Below are 22,121 nucleotides of genomic sequence, written 5' to 3'. Positions count from 1 at the left end.
TCACATCACTCCATCTGAAGGAGAGCACAGATGCAGCAGAATAAGTTCTGAATATGGTCATCAGAAATGTATAACCCTAGCTCTGGAAAGGGCTCTAGATATCATTTGGTCTTATGGCCTTATTTTATGGACATGTGAATTGAGAGTCAGGAAGGAGGTGGCTTTGCCTATTATCCCAGCTCTGATACAATCTTCTCTTGGTCTCTAAAGACCTTTTAGTTTTGAAACCTGTGATTCTGCATGTACTGGAAAGAATCTAGAGCCACAAGCAGTTGACCATGTTGTTGAAAAAGGTAGACATTTTCTGCTTCCTTGGAGCAGGGAGACATGGACATGCTACCTGCTTCTCCCACTTCCAAAAATATCTCCACACTGAGTGAGAATATCATAGATTTAAAAGGGACATGGGGGGCGCCTGGGTGGCGCAGTCAGTTAAGCGTCCAACTTCAGCCAGGTCACGATCTCGCGGTCCGTGAGTTCGAGCCCCGCGTCAGGCTCTGGGCTGATGGCTCAGAGCCTGGAGCCTGTTTCCGATTCTGTGTGTCCCTCTCTCTCTGCCCCTCCCCCGTTCATGCTCTGTCTCTCTCTGTCCCAAAAATAGATAAAAAACGTTGAAAAAAAATTTAAATAAAAGGGACATGGATGAGAAGTCTTTTGCATGTTTTAATGTAGAAGAAGAGGTTAGTTATGTACCAGAGGGCAAATTTAAGACTGATGAGTGGAATCTTATTTTATTTTATTTTTATTTTTATTTTTTATATGATTATCCAGTTGCCCTAGCACCATTTTATTTTTATTTTTTATTATAATCCCAGTATGGTTAGCATACAGTGTTACATTAGTTTCATGTGTATAATATAGTGATTTAACAATTCTATACTTTATTCAGTGCTCCTTAAGGTAAGTGTGCTCTTAATCCCCTTCACCTAATTTATTATCACCCCACCTCTCCTCTGGCAACCATCAGTGTATTCTATATAGTTAAGAGTCTTTTTTTGTCTGCTTGTTTTGTTGCTTAAATTCCACATATGAGTGAAATCATATGGTATTTGTCTTTCTCTGACCGACTTATTCACTTAGAAGTACCTCTAGGTCCATCCCTGTTGTTGCAAATGGCAAGATTTCATTCTTTTTTATGGCTAAGTAATATTCTATTGTATCTATATACCACATCTTCTTTATCCATTCATCTATTGATGACACTTGGGCTACTTCAATAAATTGGCTATTGTAAGTAATGCTGCAATAAACATAAGGGTCATATATCTTTATGAATTAGTGTTTTCTTTCTTAAAATTTTTAAATGTTTATTTATTTTTGAGAGATAGAGAGAGACAGAGTGTGTGCAGGGGAGGGGCAGAGAAAGAGGGAGACACAGAATCCAAATCAGGCTCCTGGCTCTGAGCTGTCAGCACAGAGCCTAATGTGAGGCCTGAGCCCATGACACATGAGATCATGACATGAGCTGAAGTCGGATGCCTAGCTGACTGAGCTACCCAGGTACCCCTATGAATTAGTGTTTTCATATTTTGGGGTAGATACCCAGTAGTGTGATTACTGTATCATATGGTAATTTGATTTTTAATTTTTTGAGGAGCCTCTGTACTGTTTTTCACAGTGGCTGCACCAGTTTGCATTCCCACCAACTGTGCACAAGAGTTCCTTTTTTTCCACATCCTCACCAATGCTATTTGTTTCTCGTGTTTTTGATTTTAGCCACTGTTACAAGTGTTAAGTAGTCATTGTAGTTTTGATATGCATTTCCCTGACGACGAATGATATTGAACATCTTCTCATGTCTGTTGGCCATCTGGATGTCTTCTTTGGAGAAATGTCTGTTCGTGTCTTCTGTCTGTTTTTAAACTGGATTATTTTGGTTTTTTTTTGTGTGTGTTCAGTTGTATAAATTTTTAATATATTCTGGATACTAACCCTTTATCAGATATGTCATTTGCAAATATCTTCTCCCATTCCATAGGTTGCCTTTTAGTTTCATTGATTGTTTCCTTTGCTGTGCAGAAGTTTTTATTTTGATGAAGTCCCAATAGTTTATTTTTGCTTTTGTTTTCCTTGTCTCAGGAGATGTAATCTAGAAAAATATTGGTATGGCTGATGTTAGAGAAATGACTGCCTGTACTTTCCTAGGATTTTTATAGTTTCAGGTCTCACAGTTAGGTCCTTAATCCGTTTTGAGTTTATTTTTGTATATGGTGTAAGAAAGTAATCTAGTTTCATTCTTTTGCTCAGTTTTCCCAACACCATTTTTTGAAGAGGCTCTTTCCCATTGCATATTCTTGTATTTTTGTGTCAATACCATGTTTTGATTACGACAGCTTTGTAGTATATCTTAAAATATGGGGTTGTGATGCCTTCAGTTTTATTCTTTTTCAAAATTGCTTTGGCTATTTGAGGTCTTTTGTGGTTCCATACAAATTTTAAGATTATTTTTTCTAGTTCTGTGAAACATGCTGTTGGTATTTTTGATAGGGATTGCATTAAATCTGTGGATTGCTTTAGGTAGTATGGATGAGTTTAGACTATCTTTACATTTCTTTGTGTTGTCTTCAATTTCTTTCATCAATGTTTTATAGTTTTCAGAGTACAGGTCTTTCACCTCCTTGGTTAGGTTTATTCCTAGGTATTTTATTACTTTTGGTGAAATTGAAATGTTTTCTTGATTTCTCTTTTTGCTACTTCATTATTAGTGTATAGAAATGCAATGGATTTCTGTATATTGATTTTACATCCCACAACTTTACTGAATTCATTTATCAGTTCTAGTAGTTTTTTGGTGGAGTCTTTTAGGGTTTTCTGTATATAGTACCATGTAATCTGTGAATAGTAAAAGTTTTACTTCTTCCTTACCAATTTGGATGCCTTTTTAATCTTTTCATGATCTAATTTCTGTGACTAGGACTTCCTGTACCATGTTGAATAAAAGTGGTGAGAGTGGACATCCTGTCTTGTTCCTGACCTTAGGGGGAAAGGTCTCAGTTTTTCCCCACTGAGTGTGATGTCACTGTGGGGTTTTTTCATATATGGCTTTTATTCTGTTGAGGTATGTTCCCTCTAAACCTACTTTATTGAGGTTTTTTTGTTGTTGTTTTTTGTTTTTTTTTAATTCAAGAATGGATGCTGTACTTTGTCAAATGCTTTTTCTGTATCTATTGATATATTGAAATGATCATATGGTTTTTGTGTTTTCTCTTATTGATATGATGTATTATGTTGATAGATTTGTGAATAATGAACCACCATTGCACCCCAGGAATAAATCCCACTTGATTGTGTTGAATGCTTTTTTTCATGTATTGTTGGATTTGGTTTGCTATATTTTGTTGAGGATTTTTGCATCTATGTTCATCAGGGATATTGCCCTGTAGTTCTCTTTTTTTTTTGTATTTTTTTTAATGTTTTTGGTGTCAGGATGAGTGGTCTCATAGAATGAGTTTGGAAGCTTTCCTTCCTCTTTTATATATTTGGGAATAGTTTGAGAAGAATAGGTATTAACTCTTTAAATGTTTGGTAGAATTCATCTGTGAAGAAATATGTTCCTCAACTTTTGTTTGTTGGCAGTTTTTTCCTTTTTTCTTTTTTTTAAATTTTATTTTTTCTTTTTAAATTTTACATCCAAATTAGTTAGCATATAGTGCAACAATGATTTCAGGAGTAGATTCCTTAGTGCCCCTTACCCATTTTGCCCACCCCTCCTCCCACAACCCCTCCAGTAACCTTCAGTTTGTTCTCCATATTTATGAGTCTCTTCTGTTTTGTCCCCCTCCCTGTTTTTACATTATTTTTGTTTCCCTTCCCTTATGTTCATCTGTTTTGTCTCTTAAAGTCCTCATATGAGTGAAGTCATATGATTTTTGTCTTTCTCTGACTAATTTCACTTAGCATAATACCCTCCAGTTCCATCCACGTAGTTGCAAATGGCAAGATTTCATTCTTTTTGATTGCCAACTAATACTCCATTGTATATATATGCCACATCTTCTTTATCCATTCATTCATCATTGGACATTTGGGCTCTTTCCATACTTTGGCCATTGTTGATAGTGCTTCTATAAACATGGGGGTGCATGTGTCCCTTCGAAACAGCACCCCTGTATCCCGTGGATAAATGGCTAGTAGTGCAATTGCTGGGTTGTAGGGTAGTTCTATTTTTAGTTTTTTGAGGAACCTCCATACTGTTTTCCAGAGTGGCCGCACCAGCTTGCATTCCCAGGGAGGTTTTTTTTTTTTTTTTTTTTTTTTATTACTAATTCAGTTTCATTACTGGTCATTGGTCTGTTCAAATTTTCTATTTCTCCTTGATTCAGTTTTGGAAATTTATGTGTTTCTAGAAATTTATCCATTTCTTATAGGTTGTTCAATTTGCTGGCATAGATTTTTTCATAATATTCTTTTATAATTCTTTGTATTTCTGTGGTGTTGGTTGTTATTTTTCCTCTTTTATTTCTGATTTTCTTTACTTGAGTCTTCTCTCTAACTCTTTCCCTCTTTTTGATGAGTCTGGCTAAAGGTATATCAAGTTTGTTGGTCTTTTCAACAAACCTCATTTCAACAAACCTGGCTCCTGGTTTCATTGATCTGTTCCACTGTGTGTGTGTGTGTGTGTGTGTGTGTGTGTGTGTGTGTGTTTAGTATTTATTTTGTTTGTTTCTTCTCTAATCATTATTTTTCCTTCCTTCTGCTGGTTTTGGGTTTTGTTTGTTCTTTTTCTAGTTCCTTTAGCTGCATGGTTAGGTTGTTTATTTGAGATTTTTCTTGCTTCTTGAGGTAGGACTATATTGCTATATAATTCCATCTTAGAACAACTGTTGCTACATCACAAAGCTTTTGGACCATTGTATTTTTTGTTTGTTTGTTTGTTTGTCTCCATTTATTTTTTGATTTCCTCCTTGATTTCTTGGTTGACCCACTCATTGTTTAGTAGCATGTTATTTAACCTCCATGTATTTGTGTTTTATCTAGATTTTTTCTTATGGTTGATTTCCAGTTTCATAGCATTGTGTTTAAAAAGATGCAGAATATGACTTGGATCTTTTAGAATTTGTTGACGCTTGTTTTGTGGCTTAATATGTGAATCTATTCTGTAGAATGTTCAATTGTACTTGAGAAGAATGTGTATTCTGCTGTTTTAGGATGAATGTTTTGAATATATCTGTTAGGTCCATTTGGTCTAATGTGTCTTCAAAGCCACTGTTTATTTGTTGATTTTTCTGTTTAAATGATCTATACATTGATGTAAATGGGGTGTTAAAGTCCTCTACTATTATTGTATTACTATCGATTACTTCCTTTATGTTTGTTATTAGCTGCTTTATGTATTCGGGTGTCTCCAAGTTGGGGGCATAAATATAACTCTTATATCTTCTTGTTTGTGCCCTTTATGATTATATAGTGTCCTTCTTTGTCTCTTGTTACAAGTATTTATTTATTTATTTATTTATTTATTTATTTATTTATTATCTATCTATGGTCTTTGGTTTAAAGTCAGTTTTGTCTGATTGCTACCCTGGCTTTCTTTTTACTTCCATTTGCATGATAAATCTTTTCCATCCCTTTACTTTTTTTTTCTTCAAATTTTTGTTAAATTCTGGTTAGTTAACATATAGTGTACTATTGGTTTCAGGAGTAGACTTTAGTGATTCATCACTTACATATAACACCCTGTGCTCAGCCCAAGTGCCCTCCTTAAAACCCATCACCCATTTAGCTCATTCCCCCCCATCTACTTCCCAGCAACCTTCAGTTTGTTCTCTATAATTAAGACTCTATAATTAAGACTTTGCTTCCCTCTCTTTTTTCCCATTCCCTATGTTCATTTGTTTTGTTTCTTTTTTTATATTAAAAAAATTTTTTTTAACGTTTATTTATTTTTGAGACAGAGAGAGACAGAGCATGAACGGGGGAGGGGCAGAGAGAGAGGGAGACACAGAATCCGAAGCAGGCTACAGGCTCTGAGCCATCAGCCCAGAGCCCGACACAGGGTTCGAACTCACGGCCCGTGAGATCGTGACCTGAGTTGAAGTCGGACACTTAACTGACTGAGCCACCCAGGCGCCCCTGTTTTGTTTCTTAAATATCACATATGAGTGAAATCATATGGTATTTGTCTTTTTCTAATTTATTTCCATTATATATATATAATGCTTATTTCCACTATATATATATACATATATATGTATATGTATATGTGTATGTATATGTATATGTGTATGTATATGTATATGTATATGTATATATATATATATATATATATATTACTTAACTGGGTCGCTTATATATCTTTTTTATCCATTCATCAGTCGCCCACTTCACTTTCAATCTGCATGTGTCTTTAGGTCTGAAATGAGTCTCTTGTAGGCAGTGTATAGATGGGCCTTGCTTTTTTTTGGGGGGGGTCTTGCCTTTTAATCCATTATGTCACCCTATGTCTTTTTATTGGAACACTTAATCCATTTACATTCAGAGTAATTATTGATAAGAATGTACTTATTGCCATTTTGTTATTTATTTTATGGTTGTTTTTGTAGTTCTTCTGTTTCTTCTCTTGCTCTCTTCTTCCATGGTTTTCTTTAGTGATATATTTGGATTCCTTTCTCTTATTTTTTGCATATCTATTACTGGTTTTTCATTCACGGTTACCATTAAGTTTATATATAATATCTTATGCATATAGCAGTCTATATTAAGTGATGGTCGCTTAAACTTGAACTCATTCCTTACTCCTCTCTCCTCTATGTTTTAGGTAAATGGTGTCATACTTTACATCCTTTTATTTTGTGACTCTCTTGACTAATATTCATAAATATATTTGTTTTTTACTGCTTTTGTGTTTCTTATTTTTCTTACTCCTACTTTCCTTTCCACTCAAGGAGTCCCCTTTAACAGCTTTAACCAGCTTGTAGGGCTGGTTTCATGGACATTAATTCCTTTAATTTTTGTTTGTCTGGGAAACTCTTTATCCCTCCTTATATTCTGAATGATGGCCTTGCTGAATAGAATAGTCTTGGCTCCAGGTTTGTTTGTTTGTTTGTTTGTTTGTTTGTTTGTTTTTCCTTTCAGCACTTTGAGTATATCATGCCACTCCCTTTTGGCCTGCAAAGTTTCTGCTGAAAATCAGCTGATAGCCTTATGTGGTTTCCCTTGTATGTAACCATTTTCTTCTCTTTTTCTTTCTGCTTTAAAAATTCTTTATCACTACTTTTTGCCATTTTATAATTTTGTAAAAGGTTTATTTATTTATTTGAGAGAGACAGAGACAGTGCCAGTGGGGGAGAGGCAGAAAGAGAGGGAGAGAGAGAATCCCAAGTGAGCTCTGTGCTGCCACTGCAGAGCCTGATGCAGGGCTTGAACTCATGAAACTTCAAGATCATGAACTGAACTGAAAACAAGAGTTGGACGCTTAACCTACTGAGCCACCCAGGTGCCACTTTTTTACCATTTTAAATACTATGTGTCTTGATGTGGACCTCCTTGGGTTGATTTTTGGGGGCTTGCTGTGTCTCCTGGATCTAAATTTCTGTTTCCTTCCCCAGATTTGGGGACTCTCAGTTATTATTTCTTTGAATATTTTTTCTTTTTTTAATATTGCAGAAATATATTTATTATTTTTTAAAATATAATTTATTGTCAAATTGGCTTACATACAACATGCAGTGCTCATACCAACAAGTGCTGAATAAATTTTCTGCCCCATTTCCTTTCTTCCCCTTCTGGGATCCTTATAATGCAAATGTTATTATACTTGAGAGTATTGCTGAGTTTCCTAAGTCTATTTTCATTTATAATTATTATTTTTCCTCTCTCCTATTCAGTTTGATTGCTTTCCATTACACTGTCCTCCAGGTTGCTGATCTGTTCTTCTGCTTTCTCTAGTCTACTATTTATTCCATCCAGGGTACTTTTAACTTCAGTTATTGAGTTCTTCATTTCTGATTGGCTCTTTTTCATTTTTTCTGTCTCTTTGTTAAGGGTCTTACTGAGGTCCTCCTCTTTTTTCTTAAGTCCAGTGAGTATCTTTATGACCATTACCTTAAATTCTCTATCAGGCATATTACTTGTCTCTTTTGCTTAGATCTCTTGCTGGTTTTTTTTTTTTTTTGTCTTTTTTGGGACATATTCCTCTGTCTCCTCATTTTGTCTCTCTGTCTCAAAATGTTTTAAATGTTTATTTATTTATTTTGAGTGAGGGAGAGAGAGAGAGAGAGAGAGAGACAGAGAGAACAAGTGGGGCAGAGAGAAGGAGAGACAGAATCCCAAGCAGGCTCTGCATCATTAGTGCAGAGCCTAATGCAGGGCTCGAACACAAGAACTGCAAGATCACGACCTGAGCTGAGATCAAGAGTCGGATGTTTAACCAAATGAGCCATGCAGGCACCCCTCTGTCTGTTTCTACGTGTTAGGAAAGTCAGCTACGTCTCCTGTTCTTGAAAGTATGAAGAAGAGGTCCTGTAGTGCCCTGCAGTGCAATGTCCCCTGTTCACCAGAATAGAACTCATCCAATTTTAACTCAAAGTGAGGAGGCCATATAGTACACAGACATAGTGTGCGATTTGGATTCAATAAGAACTGGGGTTGAATTCTTACCTCTCTACTTACTCCTTGTGCAAGTGATTACATTTTTTCTAAAGCTTATATTCTTTATATAAAAGTATTCTAAATGATAGACTATACCTTATATCATTGTTGGAAACATTGAATGAGATAATGCTCCATTATAAGAATTATAAGAATCTTATATAGGTATCACCATCTTGATTTCTGCTAAGGAAGAATTTTCTAACTGAATTGGTCTAGAAAGGGGTAAGCAGAAAGTGTGCATCTATCAAGAATTCCATAGTGGAGACTCCCACACTGCCTAGAGAATTGGCTTAATGACTTCTAAGGTTCATGGCAACCTTGAATTCTATTCTTTCTTGAAGAACTCGTGGTGAAAACACATGACCCTGACTTATTGTAGTAAAATAAATTAAGATCTCTTGAGGGCTTTTATAGATAATATATGTCACTGTCACCATTCTCTGAGCAACAGCAGCATGAACCTATCTTGTCATCATCACCATTATTGTCATTATGACTGATAATATGATCATGACATATTTTAATTATGAATACCTTACTCTAGATTCATTTTAGCACCATATCATACTTTTAATAAGATAATAAAAATATAATTCTTCCAACTTTACAGATAAGGAAAATGAGATATAGAGATTTTCTCAAGGCTGCCCAACTTTTTATTGATCCAGATCACCATGAATTTCTTACTTGGGCTGGTCAGTGAGCCCAACTTTTGTTACTCCCTCTCCATTCTCCTATTTTGATGGAGTGAACCAAAGAATGGGTGCAAGGAGACTGGAATCTTTCTTATACGCATGAGAGAAAAGAATAGAAGGAGACTATTACTTCTTGATACCAACTACACTCTGGGAATTCTCTTATAAAATCTTATAATGAAGGTGTTATTTATCCAATTTTACATGCACTTGAAGATAAGACAGGTGAATTAGCAAAACCATAAACCCGAGTTTTGGTTCCAGTTCTGACACATGTATGTGCTTAATCACTAAGGTTATTTGCAATTCTAAAAGTTTGTAACTCTTTTTTTTTTTTTTTTGGTTTTTTTTTTTTCAACGTTTATTTTTTATTTTTGGGACAGAGAGAGACAGAGCATGAACGGGGGAGGGGCAGAGACAGAGGGAGACACAGAATCGGAAACAGGCTCCAGGCTCTGAGCCATCAGCCCAGAGCCCGACGTGGGGCTCGAACTCACGGACCGCGAGATCGTGACCTGGATGAAGTCAGACACTTAACCGACTGCGCCACCCAGGCGCCAGTTTGTAACTCTTAAAACATGAGAGAGTGGAGAGGAGTAGTCTCTGACCATCATGTTGAAAACACAGTGTGCTTGATTTCATATCTAGTGAGCCATGGATCTGGGATTCTAATCCAGGTCTATATATCTTCAGTGTCACACACTGGCTCAGAGGAGAGAATCACTTCCCTTGGTGGGCATCTGCTTTGAATGACAGGGCCAGTTGGTGGTTTGATTCAGCAGTGTTTATATGCAAGAGCAGACATTAAGCCCTGGAAGTGTTGATTGTTGCTGCCCTGTATCAGGGAGTATTCAGACCAATTATTACCACATGGCTGGATATGTTGTAAAACTTTGGAACTTTCAGGTGTAGCCAATATGCTCTTGAGTCATGCCAGTCTCACTGCTTTCCAGTGATGTGGTAAACAGATATGAGCTTATGTGTTTCAGAGGTGGGTTTTCTATGTTGTTCATATGTCATATTTCCAAGCCCATTGTTAACACTTTTTCTTGCAAAGTATTATTTCCTGCTTGATTATGACGTACCTAAATCAAAATTTATTTTAATTGGCCTGATAGAGATGAAACATAATTTATTTGATCATAAAGATGTAGGATTCATCTATTACCATCATCTTATAATTAATAAGTTCACTTAAACATTTGTACCATTTCCTTTCCTGCAAACAAGAAAATTGGGAAATGTCTGTAGAATGGTAGATGTTCTATTTCATGACATCTCCCCTGAAACCTTTCCCTGTGCCTCCTGCTTCTATATCCAATCATCTCTCTCTCTCTCTCTCTCTCTCTCTTTTTATCTTTCCCCTGACACAGAAGTTCCTGAGGAGAAAAAAGGATGTTTCAGGCGAGCCTATGACCTGTTTTGTGGCCTGGACCAACAGAAGGGCCCCAAGATGACAAAGGAAGAGGAGGCGGCAATGAAGCTGAAGATGACAGACACCTCTGAGAAGCCTTTGTGGAGAACAATAGTTAATATCAATGGCATCATCCTGCTTGCCGTGGCTGTTTTCTGCCATGCATTTTTTGCCTGAGCCTTGCCTTCTGCTATAGGCTGTGTTTGGGAAGGCCAGACTTTTACTCTGCCTCCTTTAGTACCATTCTGTGGTATTAAAGTAAACCAGCCAGTTGTAAATTTTGCCCAAATGATAAATGTGTACAGGTGTAATTGCAGGTTAGCTGAAGAAAAATCATTAATTTGCTCTTAACTTATGTTATTTGAGGCCAGTGTGATATTGTCAGCTGTACATATTAGAGCTGCAGAAGGAAAGTCCAACTCAGTCATGTCCAGGAAAAGATGGACTAAGAAAGAGAAGCTCTGCAATGTCTGATGCAAATTTGTCTCAGGTAGATTCAGTGTGTCAATGTTGTGATCCTTGAATATTATTACTTTAAGAGCTGTGGTCTCCCTGGTTCATGCCACTTTCCCTATATGACCTTCCCCTCATTTTTTTTCCCTTTGGCCCCCCCCCCCGGGGTTTTTTTTTTTTAAGAGAAAAATTTGCCTTCTCACATCCCTGTCAAGTTTTTTCTTGGCACAAGGAAATCAATCTGATAAACTGATGAATGCATGGAAGCTGAAGCTGGGAGCTTGATCAAGTCCCTGCCCTTGGTGTTTTCTCTTTGAAGGGAAAGCATAGGGATGGCAGGACTTACCCCAAAGGGAAGGACCCAGGAACTAGTCTCAGGCATGTGGGGAAAGTGGATAATCTTGAGTCAAGGGATTTTCTGGTTTTTTTTTTTTTTTAAGATGTCCATTGTGAGTTCCTCATGTTTGAGATTTGACTTATTTTGTCATTTCCTGTATCTGGAATGTCTTAGGCACTCAGTAATGCTTATGGACTGAATGGATGATTTGGGAATTTATTTATAAATACTTGCTTTATTTTTACGTAAGCCTGGCCCTTGGTTAAACATTGTATGTGTGTGTGTGTGTGTGTGTGTGTGTGTGTGTGTGTGGCTGCACAAAGTACACACTCTGATGACTTTCATCAATTGGAATGCATTTTCCAGAGGCCACTCTTCCTTATGGTGCAGATGTTGACATATGAACTTAGAAGCTGATCTATGTCACAGAATAGAGCAATTATACCTTTTGGGACATCCGTCATCTCAAATAAGCCACACTGTCTTGAAACATGTAAACAATTAACCCTATATTCTCTTCCCCATGAGTAAATGTGACCACAGCCCTTCTTTTTTGGGGTGTCTTGGTTGGTGATCATCCACTGACCAAAGTTAGGGTAGGTGGTCTCTGTCCTGAGTGGTAGCACTCAACACTTTTAGCTGACAGGAGTATATTTCTTGTTGAACCTGTTTCCTAGGGAGAAGTGTTTAAAATGTAATTTAAATATAATTAATTAAATTTAATTCTTTTAGTCCCACCTGTGAAATCTCAATTATGTTGTAGTATGTACTCTTTGAAGTTAAGAAAAATCATGATGTTAGTATTGCCTGATTTCAAACTAGCTTAGGAAAGAGCTGGGATCTGAGGTGCTGTGGAACTGAGGTGCTGTGGAACAGCTCCTAGGTGTAAAAATGGTTCAACAGGCAAAGGGATATCTTGTTCTTGTGGAAGGAAGGGAACTATTTGATGCACCCTCTTATTGGCTTTAAGTGAGGCAGAGAAGAGGGGAACATGGGGAATTTCACATGTCTGGCATTACCCAGCAGACTCAGTTTCATATGGAGTTTGTGGTATGATGATAAAGGGATGATAAAGGGAGAGGATTGGGATGATAAAGGGAGAGGATTGAAAGCTAGTGGATGAAGTGGGCACAACGTATCTAGTTTGTCCTAGATTCAGTTTCTGGCATTGTCAATGATTCACTGTGTATATTGTGATAAATTATTTTGTCTTAACTGTGTATTTTTCTGTTTGAAAAATGGGGACCTTGGTGCTTATAGCATCTACCTACCTCCTCTGGGCGTGACTAGGTCACTTTGTAAAGGGGATGACAGATACATACATGAAAGATACCAAGCAGATGTTATATTAAACAACATTTGTCCCATAAATTAAAATGTATTACTTTGATAATAATACAAACATAAAAAAAACTGTAACATAAGGTTTTCTGTTTTCTAGATATTCTAAAGAAATACTACGTGGAGAGCTTTAGTTGGCACAAGATGTGGATTAGGAAAAAGGAGCCAAGACAGTTGAAAATAGAATCTAGCAACTTGAATAAAAGGTAGCAAAGGAGATGATTTCAACTTCAAAACATCTAGTAAACATGAGGTAACTACTTTCAATACATAATGTCTTTTTAGGAGAGACTATATCATGTGGGTAACCAAGGGCCAGTAAGTGATAAATTGTGCTAGAATAATTTCAGGAGTATAGACAACTATTTTTTATTTCAAATGAAAGATGAGTATTTGGGGACAGAGTGACTTCTTGTTATGGTCAGTTTATAGAACTGGAAAATCAGGTCCAACCAGGCAAAAAAAGATTCTTTAAATTTAGATCACTATTTTAAAAAGAATATACCCAAATGAAAAGACAGGCCTCCTTCCCTGCAGAGTGAATTTAGTCTGGGGGCCTTTGATTTACCTGGGAGCATTGCTTACTTTTATGTAATTGAGTCAGGCATTGGTGTTCACTTAGAGAAATTTCTACCTTTGGAAGTCACTGGAACCTACTCTTCCCTGATGTGGGAATCACCATCTCCTAAAAGATGCATTGCAGCTTGTCCTTCTTTACAAAAGAAGACCATGGGAGAGAAACATGTGCAGTTAGTTGGTGAAGAGAAGTTTCTTAACTTTCCTCCCAATCTAGCCCCAAGGAAACTCCTTCTAACCTTCAAATTGAATTTTGGTAAATGAAATTATTTGAATGAGGTACCATTGCCTTAATGTATTGGTAATATGGAATTAGAGAGCTGTGGATGAGGTTAATGGCACTATTGTTGCTTGGCTGGCACTGGGAGGTTCAGGTGAGTGTTGCTTAGTTTCAGAGCTCCATATTGAATTCCTGACCAAGTCAGCTTTTGTAATCCTAAGAGCAATTCAAAGAATACGTAATTTATACAATTCATCCCCTGCTTGAAAAACTGGTGGCAATTGCCCACCTGATATAAGTTCTGGCAGCATGTACATAGGCATTTAGGAATCAGATAAAGAGTTTAGAGCAGTGATTATCAAAATAGCTTATATAAGAATCCCCGGGAGGGTTCGTTAAAACACAGATTATTGGGGCTACTTCCAGAGCTTCTGATTTAGTAGGTCTGAAGTGGGGCCTGAGAATTTGCATTTCTAACAAGTTCCCAGATGATTTTGATGCTACTGATCTGTGGACCACATTTTGAAAACAGTTTACTTAGAGTTAATTCCAACTTAGAGTTAATTTCCAAAGGGGATTCATTTCGTCAGCAAGGTAGAACTGAAAAAGCCTCTTTCCCAGGCTTTATTTTGAGATTTTTATTGATGTATTAGGGCAAAAACTCTTTTCTGAAACCAAAGTTGTGTGGGTATGGTTGAGGCACATTACAATGCCAAGGTACAGAAACCACTCTTTCTTACCTTTAAGACCTACCTGCTTAATTCTTGTCTCCTCCCTAGATGCCAAGGCTTGACACTCTACCAGCTTGACTTTTATTTTATTTTATATTTCACACTCATCATGTACCATATACATGTTGTCCCTGAAACTTATTTTCACAGGTAGAATATTTTGCAGATGGTGGGGAGAGGCACAGAGGGGAAAAAGCACTAACATTTATTGGGCATCTTGTATGGGCCAGACCTTGTAGGTAGTCTCAAATGACCCCACCTAATCTTTACAACAGTTCCATGAAGTAATTTGAAGGAAACTGCAGTTTAGAGACTTAGGGCCTTATCCAGGGACCTTCAATGGACCTTGGTGGTCACGGCCTAGGGGTTGACAGTCTCCTCTCCCTGCCACAGAATTTCCCAAGGCAACCTTCCAATGGTAATACAATGTGTCTCCTTGAATTCTGAATATCCTGGAATGGGGTGGGATGTGGACAAGTCAGGGCACCAACATCTATTGAGCACGTACTTATTTATGTTAACAAATGTTATAAATTTATAACACTTGAAACTGTGAGTTAAGCATTTCTATTTCTGTTTTCAAATGAACAGTGAAGGTTCAGGGAAGTTGATTGTTTTGTTCATGATGGGTCTGTCTCTAGAAACTGTACTCCTAGTTTTGGTTTAGATGGATATCTCCTCCTGACCAAATAGTGACAGGAATATATCTTTTCTGTCAAAGTGGCTTCTGTTCTTCCATGAGGGCTCTTTCAAGACTCTCAGGATATGGATAATGATGTTTTCTAGTTGTTAGGCACCAAGTAAAGTAGAGAGTGTGTATAAAGGGATTAATAGGCTGGTTTAAGAAGCAGATCCAGAGTTCCTGTTATCTCAAAAATTCAAAATTAAGAGAAATATGGAATGCTATGTCTAAAAACCCCTTATCTAAAGCTCAGCATCTTGGTTAGAAACTGAAGCTGCTTCTCTGTCAGTGAACCACATGACTCAGAGCATCCAGGGATGAGTGAGATATTTTATTCTCACTTATATAATTTCAAACAGACAAGTTTCTCAGTCTATAATTATAAAAAAGGCATTTTCAGCACCATATCCTTGATGTGAGTTAACACAAGCTCTTTTTACAGGTTCACACTCCTTGTCTCTCATTTTCATATGCCAGCTCTGACCACTTCAGGGCCAGTGTCCTCACTCCAGAGTTCTAGTTCTTAAATACTGCACTATACTGTCTACCCAAAGATGTTGAAAAGGAAAATTTAACTTGTGGAAATAGAGTACTTGGAGGATGGGCTAAATGGCAGAATGGTCAGAACTGAACTTAGTGGATAGAAATATGAAGCCCAGGAATTATCCTAAAATGTATTAAAAAGAGGCAAAGTGATAGAAACAGTGAAATAAAACTTGAAAGATATGACCTGGGCAGTCTAACATCCATCTCACCAAAGGGCCAGAAAAAGAGAAAGGTAGAACATGAAGAGAGAAAGTGATACAAAGAAAGCCAGAAATTGATAGCCAGATTATTCAAGGGATTTATGTGACTCAACAGAAAAAGACAGGAGGAAACCATTAGGAGAAATATGGACAAAGAATATAAAAAGTCTTCAAAGAGAAATAAATCAGGATGACATCATAAAAATGGTGACACCAGCAAAATTGTGGAGTGGGTCACTCTAAGCTTTCACCTCCATTGAACAATGAACAGAAACTGTCAGAACCAATTTTTGGAGAACTCAGGAAAATAGTCAAAAGTTTATAGCAACCAAACAAGCACTGAATCAAGAAAAAGACATTACCAAATGTTGACTATAAACAAAATAATGACTGTCGCTGTCTCTCTTGTGTGGTGACAGTCTTAAAGGAGCAGCAGTCATAAAGTGTCACTCTTAAAGTGGGGGCAGCTGTGTTCCCCGTGTAAAACCATTTCCTTGGTTCCAGGGGAGCAGAGAAGACCACATTCACAAATAATTGTGTATGTCTGTTCTAACCTGTCTGGGGGATACTTGAAGAACTGACACAATGTACTCCCCTCTATTTCGCCTAACTCTGAACTCAGACTGGAAAAGCTTGAAAACACTGCAAGCCAAATTAACAAGCTTCAGACACCTAAGATTATAGTCAAAACCTACAATAGACTGCCTTAGGCAAAATCTACAGTAAGTGTCTTTGGGAAATCAGAACATCTGAAAGCAACTATATATACTGGGGAATTTGGAAAGTGATGTGCATGACCAGGTCAAGACACATGCTCAGAAAAGACCTGAGAAGACTCTGGGCTTTCATCTTGGTCTGATTCCCAGGCTTAGTGCAAACCTGGCTAGGTGTTAAAGGAGGGCCCCAGGACAGAGTTAGTTTGCAAAGACTGAGAGGGCTTCTGGAATTCAAGGAAATTTCTGTCAAAACAGCAGCTGAACAAAAGCTAAGGATTAGAGACTCCTGTGACTACATTGACAATGTAGTCTTTCCAGTTATAGTTCAGAAAGGTCACTACTACAACCTTTAACAACCAATAAATGAGCAAAGCCAGGGAAGGGGAAGAATCTGATTTCCAGAGTTACCATATTATAGTAGTCAAATGTTTAGTTTTCACAAAAGAAGCCATAAGACATACAAAAAAACCTTGGAAAGTGTGACCCATTCAAAGGAAAAAAATAAATGCCTTCCGTGAGGAAGTCCAGATGTCAGAATTATATCATCTATAAGCTTTAAAACAACTGCCTTAAATATACTCAAAGAACTAAAGGAAGACATGAACAACAACAAAAAATACCTAAAGGAAATCAGGAAAACAATGTGTGAACAAAATAAGAAGATCAATTAAGGAATAGGAATTATAAAAAGAAACTAAATGGAAATTCTTAAAATCACAGTAGCCAAACCGAAATCTTTTCCAGCCTTTGGGGCACTGAGTGAAGGACCCATTTTGGTCTCATCCTATCTAAAGACCCACAAAACTGAGAGGTGTAGAGATAGCTAAGAACAAGGAAGAAAAGCAAAAGCTGCCAGTATCAGGCATGCTGTTGTAGCAACTGTGGTACCCAGTGACCTTGTCTGCATAGAACCTCAGCAGCTTTTCCATTGCATGGCCAGCACAGCTGCCATGGACTTCCTGCAGATTTCACCAGTTTTTGCCCTGCTGGTATTCATGTTTGCTGATGCCAGCCACCTGGGTCTCTCCTGGCTCCCTCCACCCACCCACCTCACCCCCACTGGAGTCCAGGACTCACACTGGGCAGCCAGCATAGTCCTCTGTGACTCCACACAAGTGCAAGCTGTCAGTCTAGACCCTTTCAGATGATCCTTACTACCATGTGTGCACTTGGAGCTAGCTCCTCCCTTCCCCAGTTGTGTATCTGCATGCCATTGGCCTGACACCCATCACCTGCCTCCACTGCTGTGTACACATCTGTGGGAAGATCCTGGAGCCACAGAATGGCTTGCTAATAGCCAGGACTCTCTCAGGTGATCGCAGGCCTGAATCAGGTCCTGTCTTCTATCACTGGCCTGCAGCAGTGGGCTTACCTACTGCTTACCTAATGGCAGCTAACCCCTCCATCTGTGCACCTGCCCACCCCCAGTTTGACTTGACACCAGCTTTCACTTGCATGTGACCATGATAAAACCTAGCAGTCACAGTAGAATAGGTGAGTAACTAGGGCTTTCACAGCTGCCAGTGTGTTTATGCTTTTTGCTTTTAATATAAATGGATTAAATTCTCCAATCAAAAGACATAGAGTGTCTAACTGGATAAAGACCAAGACCTAAATATATTCTGCTTATAAGAGACACACTTCAACTTGAAGGACACACATAGGTTCAAAGTGAAGGGAAAAACCATTCTATCAAGTGGAAACCAAAAGAAAGCAGGGGTAGCTATACTCATATCAAATAGACTTTAAGTCAGAAACTGTAATAAGAGACAAAGAAATTCATTATATAAAGATAAACAAGTCAATTTATCAAAAGAATACAACAATTGTAGATCTAAAGGGAAGATGGCAGTGGAGTAGGAGGACCCTAGGATTGTCTTGTCCCACAAACACAACTAGATAATTATCAAATCATCCTAAATACCCCATTAATCAATCTGAAGACTGACAGAACAAACTCCACAACTGAAGGGAGAGAAGAGGCCACATTGAAGAAAATAGGAAGTACAGAGACATGGTTTAGGGAGAAATAGGTCATGGGTGCTGCAGAGGTGAGGGAGCCATGGTTCATGGAGAAGGGTGAGAGAGAGTAGAGCACTCAGGGGGCTGCACAAGGAGAATATTTCTCCAAAGCCATTGGATTTGAAAATAAGAGGGGCTGAGTTTTGTAAGTTCTTGCAACCAGTGGGGCTTAAACCCTGGGGTTTTAAAGGTCAATAAGTTTGTCTAGGACAGAGAGAGGGCAGGCAAAAACCAGGGGCAAATGATGTGGAAACAGGGATTTGAAGAATGCCTAGGGCACACAGGAGTTAGATTATTTTCTCTTCTTGGAGTGCTTCCATGAGAGGCAGCATTCATGGAGGGACACCTCTCTGGGAACAAAGGAGCTGGCCAGCACCATTTCCCTCCCCTGGCCCTCGGAATAAACACAGAGCCACCTGTGGGAAGCAGCACAGCCCCAACACAGGTTGCCTAACTTGCTTAAACCAAGCCCCCCTCACCCTCCACTGCCCATGCTCTGGCCTGACGGCCCTTCTCAGTCAAGCTTGCCTCAATCTCAGTCAAACTTTCCTCAGTCTCAGCGTGGTGGCCCCACCCCCAGAAAACCAGCACAAACCCTTGCCAACATCATGTCTTCCAACCAGAGAGTTCTGCAGGGCTTCAGTTCTAGTGGAGGTAGTAGCAGGTCTCATTTCACAAGCAGACCAGAGCACATCTAGTTAAAACTCACTACATTCAGTCCAGAGACAAAAATGCCCACAGCAGGCAAGGAGAGTCTCTTAGAAAAGTAACCCAAAGGATAAAGTAACCAAAACACAACAGCAGAGTGCACACAGCACACAGTACAGATATTTACTGAAGCACCAGGCCCTGAACACTACATGATCTCTCCTTCATAAAGCCATTACCTTCAGGACCAGGAAACATAACTGGCTTTTCTAACACACAGAAGGCAGAAACTTAGAAAAGATGAAAAAACAATATATGACCATAGCCAGAGATCTAAGCAAAGCAGATATAAGTAACATACATGATGGAGAATTTAAAGCAAAAATCATAAGGATACTCACTGGGCTTGAGACATCAGGGAGGCCCTCACCACAGAGATAAAAGTGTTAAAAATAAGAATCAATCAGAGATGAAGAATGCAATAAATGAGATTGGAAGCAGGATTAATGCAATGAACATTAGACTGGAAGAAGCAGAGGAATGAATTATTTATTTAGAAGACAAAATAATAGAAAATAATAAAGCTGAACAAAAGAGAAAAAGAATTATGCAAGATGAGAATAGACTTAAGGAACTCAGTGACTCCATTGACTATGATAACATTCATATTATAGAGATCACAGAAGAGAGAAAAGGGGACAGAAAAGGTATTTGAAGAAATGATAGCTGAAAACTTCCTTATCTGGGGAAGAAAACAGACATCCAGATCCAGGAGGCGCAGAGAACTCCTATCAAAATCAACAAAAGCAAGACAACACCAAGACATTGTGATTAAATTTGCAAAAAGTAGTGATAAAGAAAAAAATCTTAAAATTGGGAAGACAAAAGAAATCCTTCACTTACAAAAGAAGACCCATAACATAAGTCTAGCAGGAGATTTTCAACAGAAACTTGGCAGGCCAGAGGCATGGTATATTCAAAGTGCTGAATGGGGAAAATCCGCAGGCAATAATACTCTATCCAGCAAGACTATCATTCAGAATGGAAGGAAAGATAAAGAGTTTCCCCAACAAACAAAAACTAAAGGAGTTCATGACCGCTAAATCAGCCCTGCAAGAAATATTAAAGGGGACTCTGAGTAGAAAGGAAAGAGCAAAAGTGACAAAGACAAGGAAGGATCAGAGAAAATATCCAGAAACAACAATAGAATGATAATAAAGTCGGTCAGAGAAAAAAAATACCATATTATTTCACTCTTATGTGGAATTCAAGAAACAAACAAGTAAAGGGCAAAAAGACAGAGAGGCAAATGAATAAACAGACTCTTAACTATAGAGAAACAAACTGATGGTTACCAGAGGGGAAGTAGGTGAGGGGATGGGTTAAATAGGTGATGGGGAATAAGGAGTGCACTTTTTGTGATGAGCAACAAATGTTGTATTAAAGTGTCAAATCACTTTATTGTACACCTGACACTAATATTATACTGTATGTTAACTAACTAGAATTTAAATAAAAATTTATTTATTTATTTATTTATTTATTTATTTATTTATTTATTTTTAATTTTTTTTTTCAACGTTTATTTATTTTTGGGACAGAGAGAGACAGAGCATGAACGGGGGACGGGCAGAGAGAGAGAGGGAGACACAGAATTGGAAACAGGCTCCAGGCTCTGAGCCATCAGCCCAGAGCCCGACGCGGGGCTTGAACTCACGGACCGCGAGATCGTGACCTGGCTGAAGTCGGACGCTTAACCGACTGCGCCACCCAGGCGCCCCTTAAATAAAAATTTAAAAATAAGAGAGAATATAATAACTGTAAATATACACACACCCAACATTGGAACACATAAATATATTAAGCAAATACTAACAGATCTGAGGGAATAATCAACAAAAATACAATAATAGTAGAGGACTTCAATACCCCACTTCCAACAATGGATAGATCATCTAGACTAAAAATCAATAAGGAAACATGGGACTTGAATAACAGTTTAGACCAAATGGACTTAAGAGACATATATAGAACGCCATCCAACAGCAGCAGAATATACATTCTTCTCAAGTGCACATGAAACATTCTCTGGGATAAATCACATGTTAAGTCACGAAAATGAGTTGTAGCTATTTTAAAAAGATTGAAATTATTGAATCACTATCTTTTCCTACCAAAATTGAATGAAACTAGAAATCAGTAACAGGAGGAAAATTGGAAAATTCACAAATAGGAGGAAATGAAACAACACATTCCTGAACTACCAATGGATCAAAGATATAATCAAAGGGAAATTAAAAAAAAATCTTAAATGAAAATGGAAACACAATATACCAAAACTTATGGGATGCAGCAAAAGCAGGGCAAAGAGGAAAGTTTATAAATGCCTACAATAAGAAAAAAGTAATATCTCAAATAATCAATCTAATTTTACACCCAAAGAACCAGAAAAACACGAACAAAGTTAGTAGAAGGATGGAGGTCAGAGGAGAAATAGATTAAATAGAGAATAGAAAAACAATAGAAAAGATCAATAAAATTAAGTGTTGATTTTTTGAAGAGAAAGCAAAACTGACAAACCTTTAGCTAGACTTACAAAGAAAAAAAGAGATAACTCAAATAAAATAATAACAGAAATAGGAGATATTAAAATTTATACCACAGAAATACAAAGGATCATAAGCCGCTACTATGAACAATTATATGCCAACGAATTTGACAGCCTAGAAGAAATTAATAAACTCCTAGAAATATACAACCTACTAAGTCTGAATCATAAAGAGTAATTTACTTGTTATAGGTAACAAGGAGATTGAGCAATAACAAGGAGATTTAATCAGTAACCAAAAACCTTCCAACAAAGAAAAGTTCAGAACCAGATGGCTTCCTATGTGAATTCTACCAAATATTGAAAAAAGAATTAATGCCAATTCTTCTCAAACTCTTGC

General features: G+C 37.7%; 1 protein-coding gene across 2 annotated transcripts in view; it reads left to right on the top strand.

The window, feature by feature from the left end:
* Positions 1-22,121, top strand: part of SLC5A1 (solute carrier family 5 member 1) — a 101,464-nt gene that overhangs the window by 60,776 nt on the left and 18,567 nt on the right. Inside the window, exon 15 of one of the 2 annotated variants that reach the window (XR_005787012.1) lies at positions 10,661-11,776. Coding sequence is in view for 1 of the 2 variants with exons in the window: in XM_040463809.1 (XP_040319743.1) it covers positions 10,661-10,878 (218 nt within the window). In the remaining variant the exon portion in view is untranslated. Of the gene's footprint in view, positions 1-10,660; positions 12,911-22,121 lie in introns of those variants that run through there. The other variant, XM_040463809.1, reaches the window with a different exon arrangement.

Source organism: Herpailurus yagouaroundi, unplaced genomic scaffold, assembly GCF_014898765.1.
Source record: "Herpailurus yagouaroundi ecotype Mexico unplaced genomic scaffold, PumYag 428, whole genome shotgun sequence".
NCBI lineage: Eukaryota > Metazoa > Chordata > Mammalia > Carnivora > Felidae > Herpailurus > Herpailurus yagouaroundi.
This window is presented reverse-complemented; position numbering and strand designations above follow the sequence as displayed.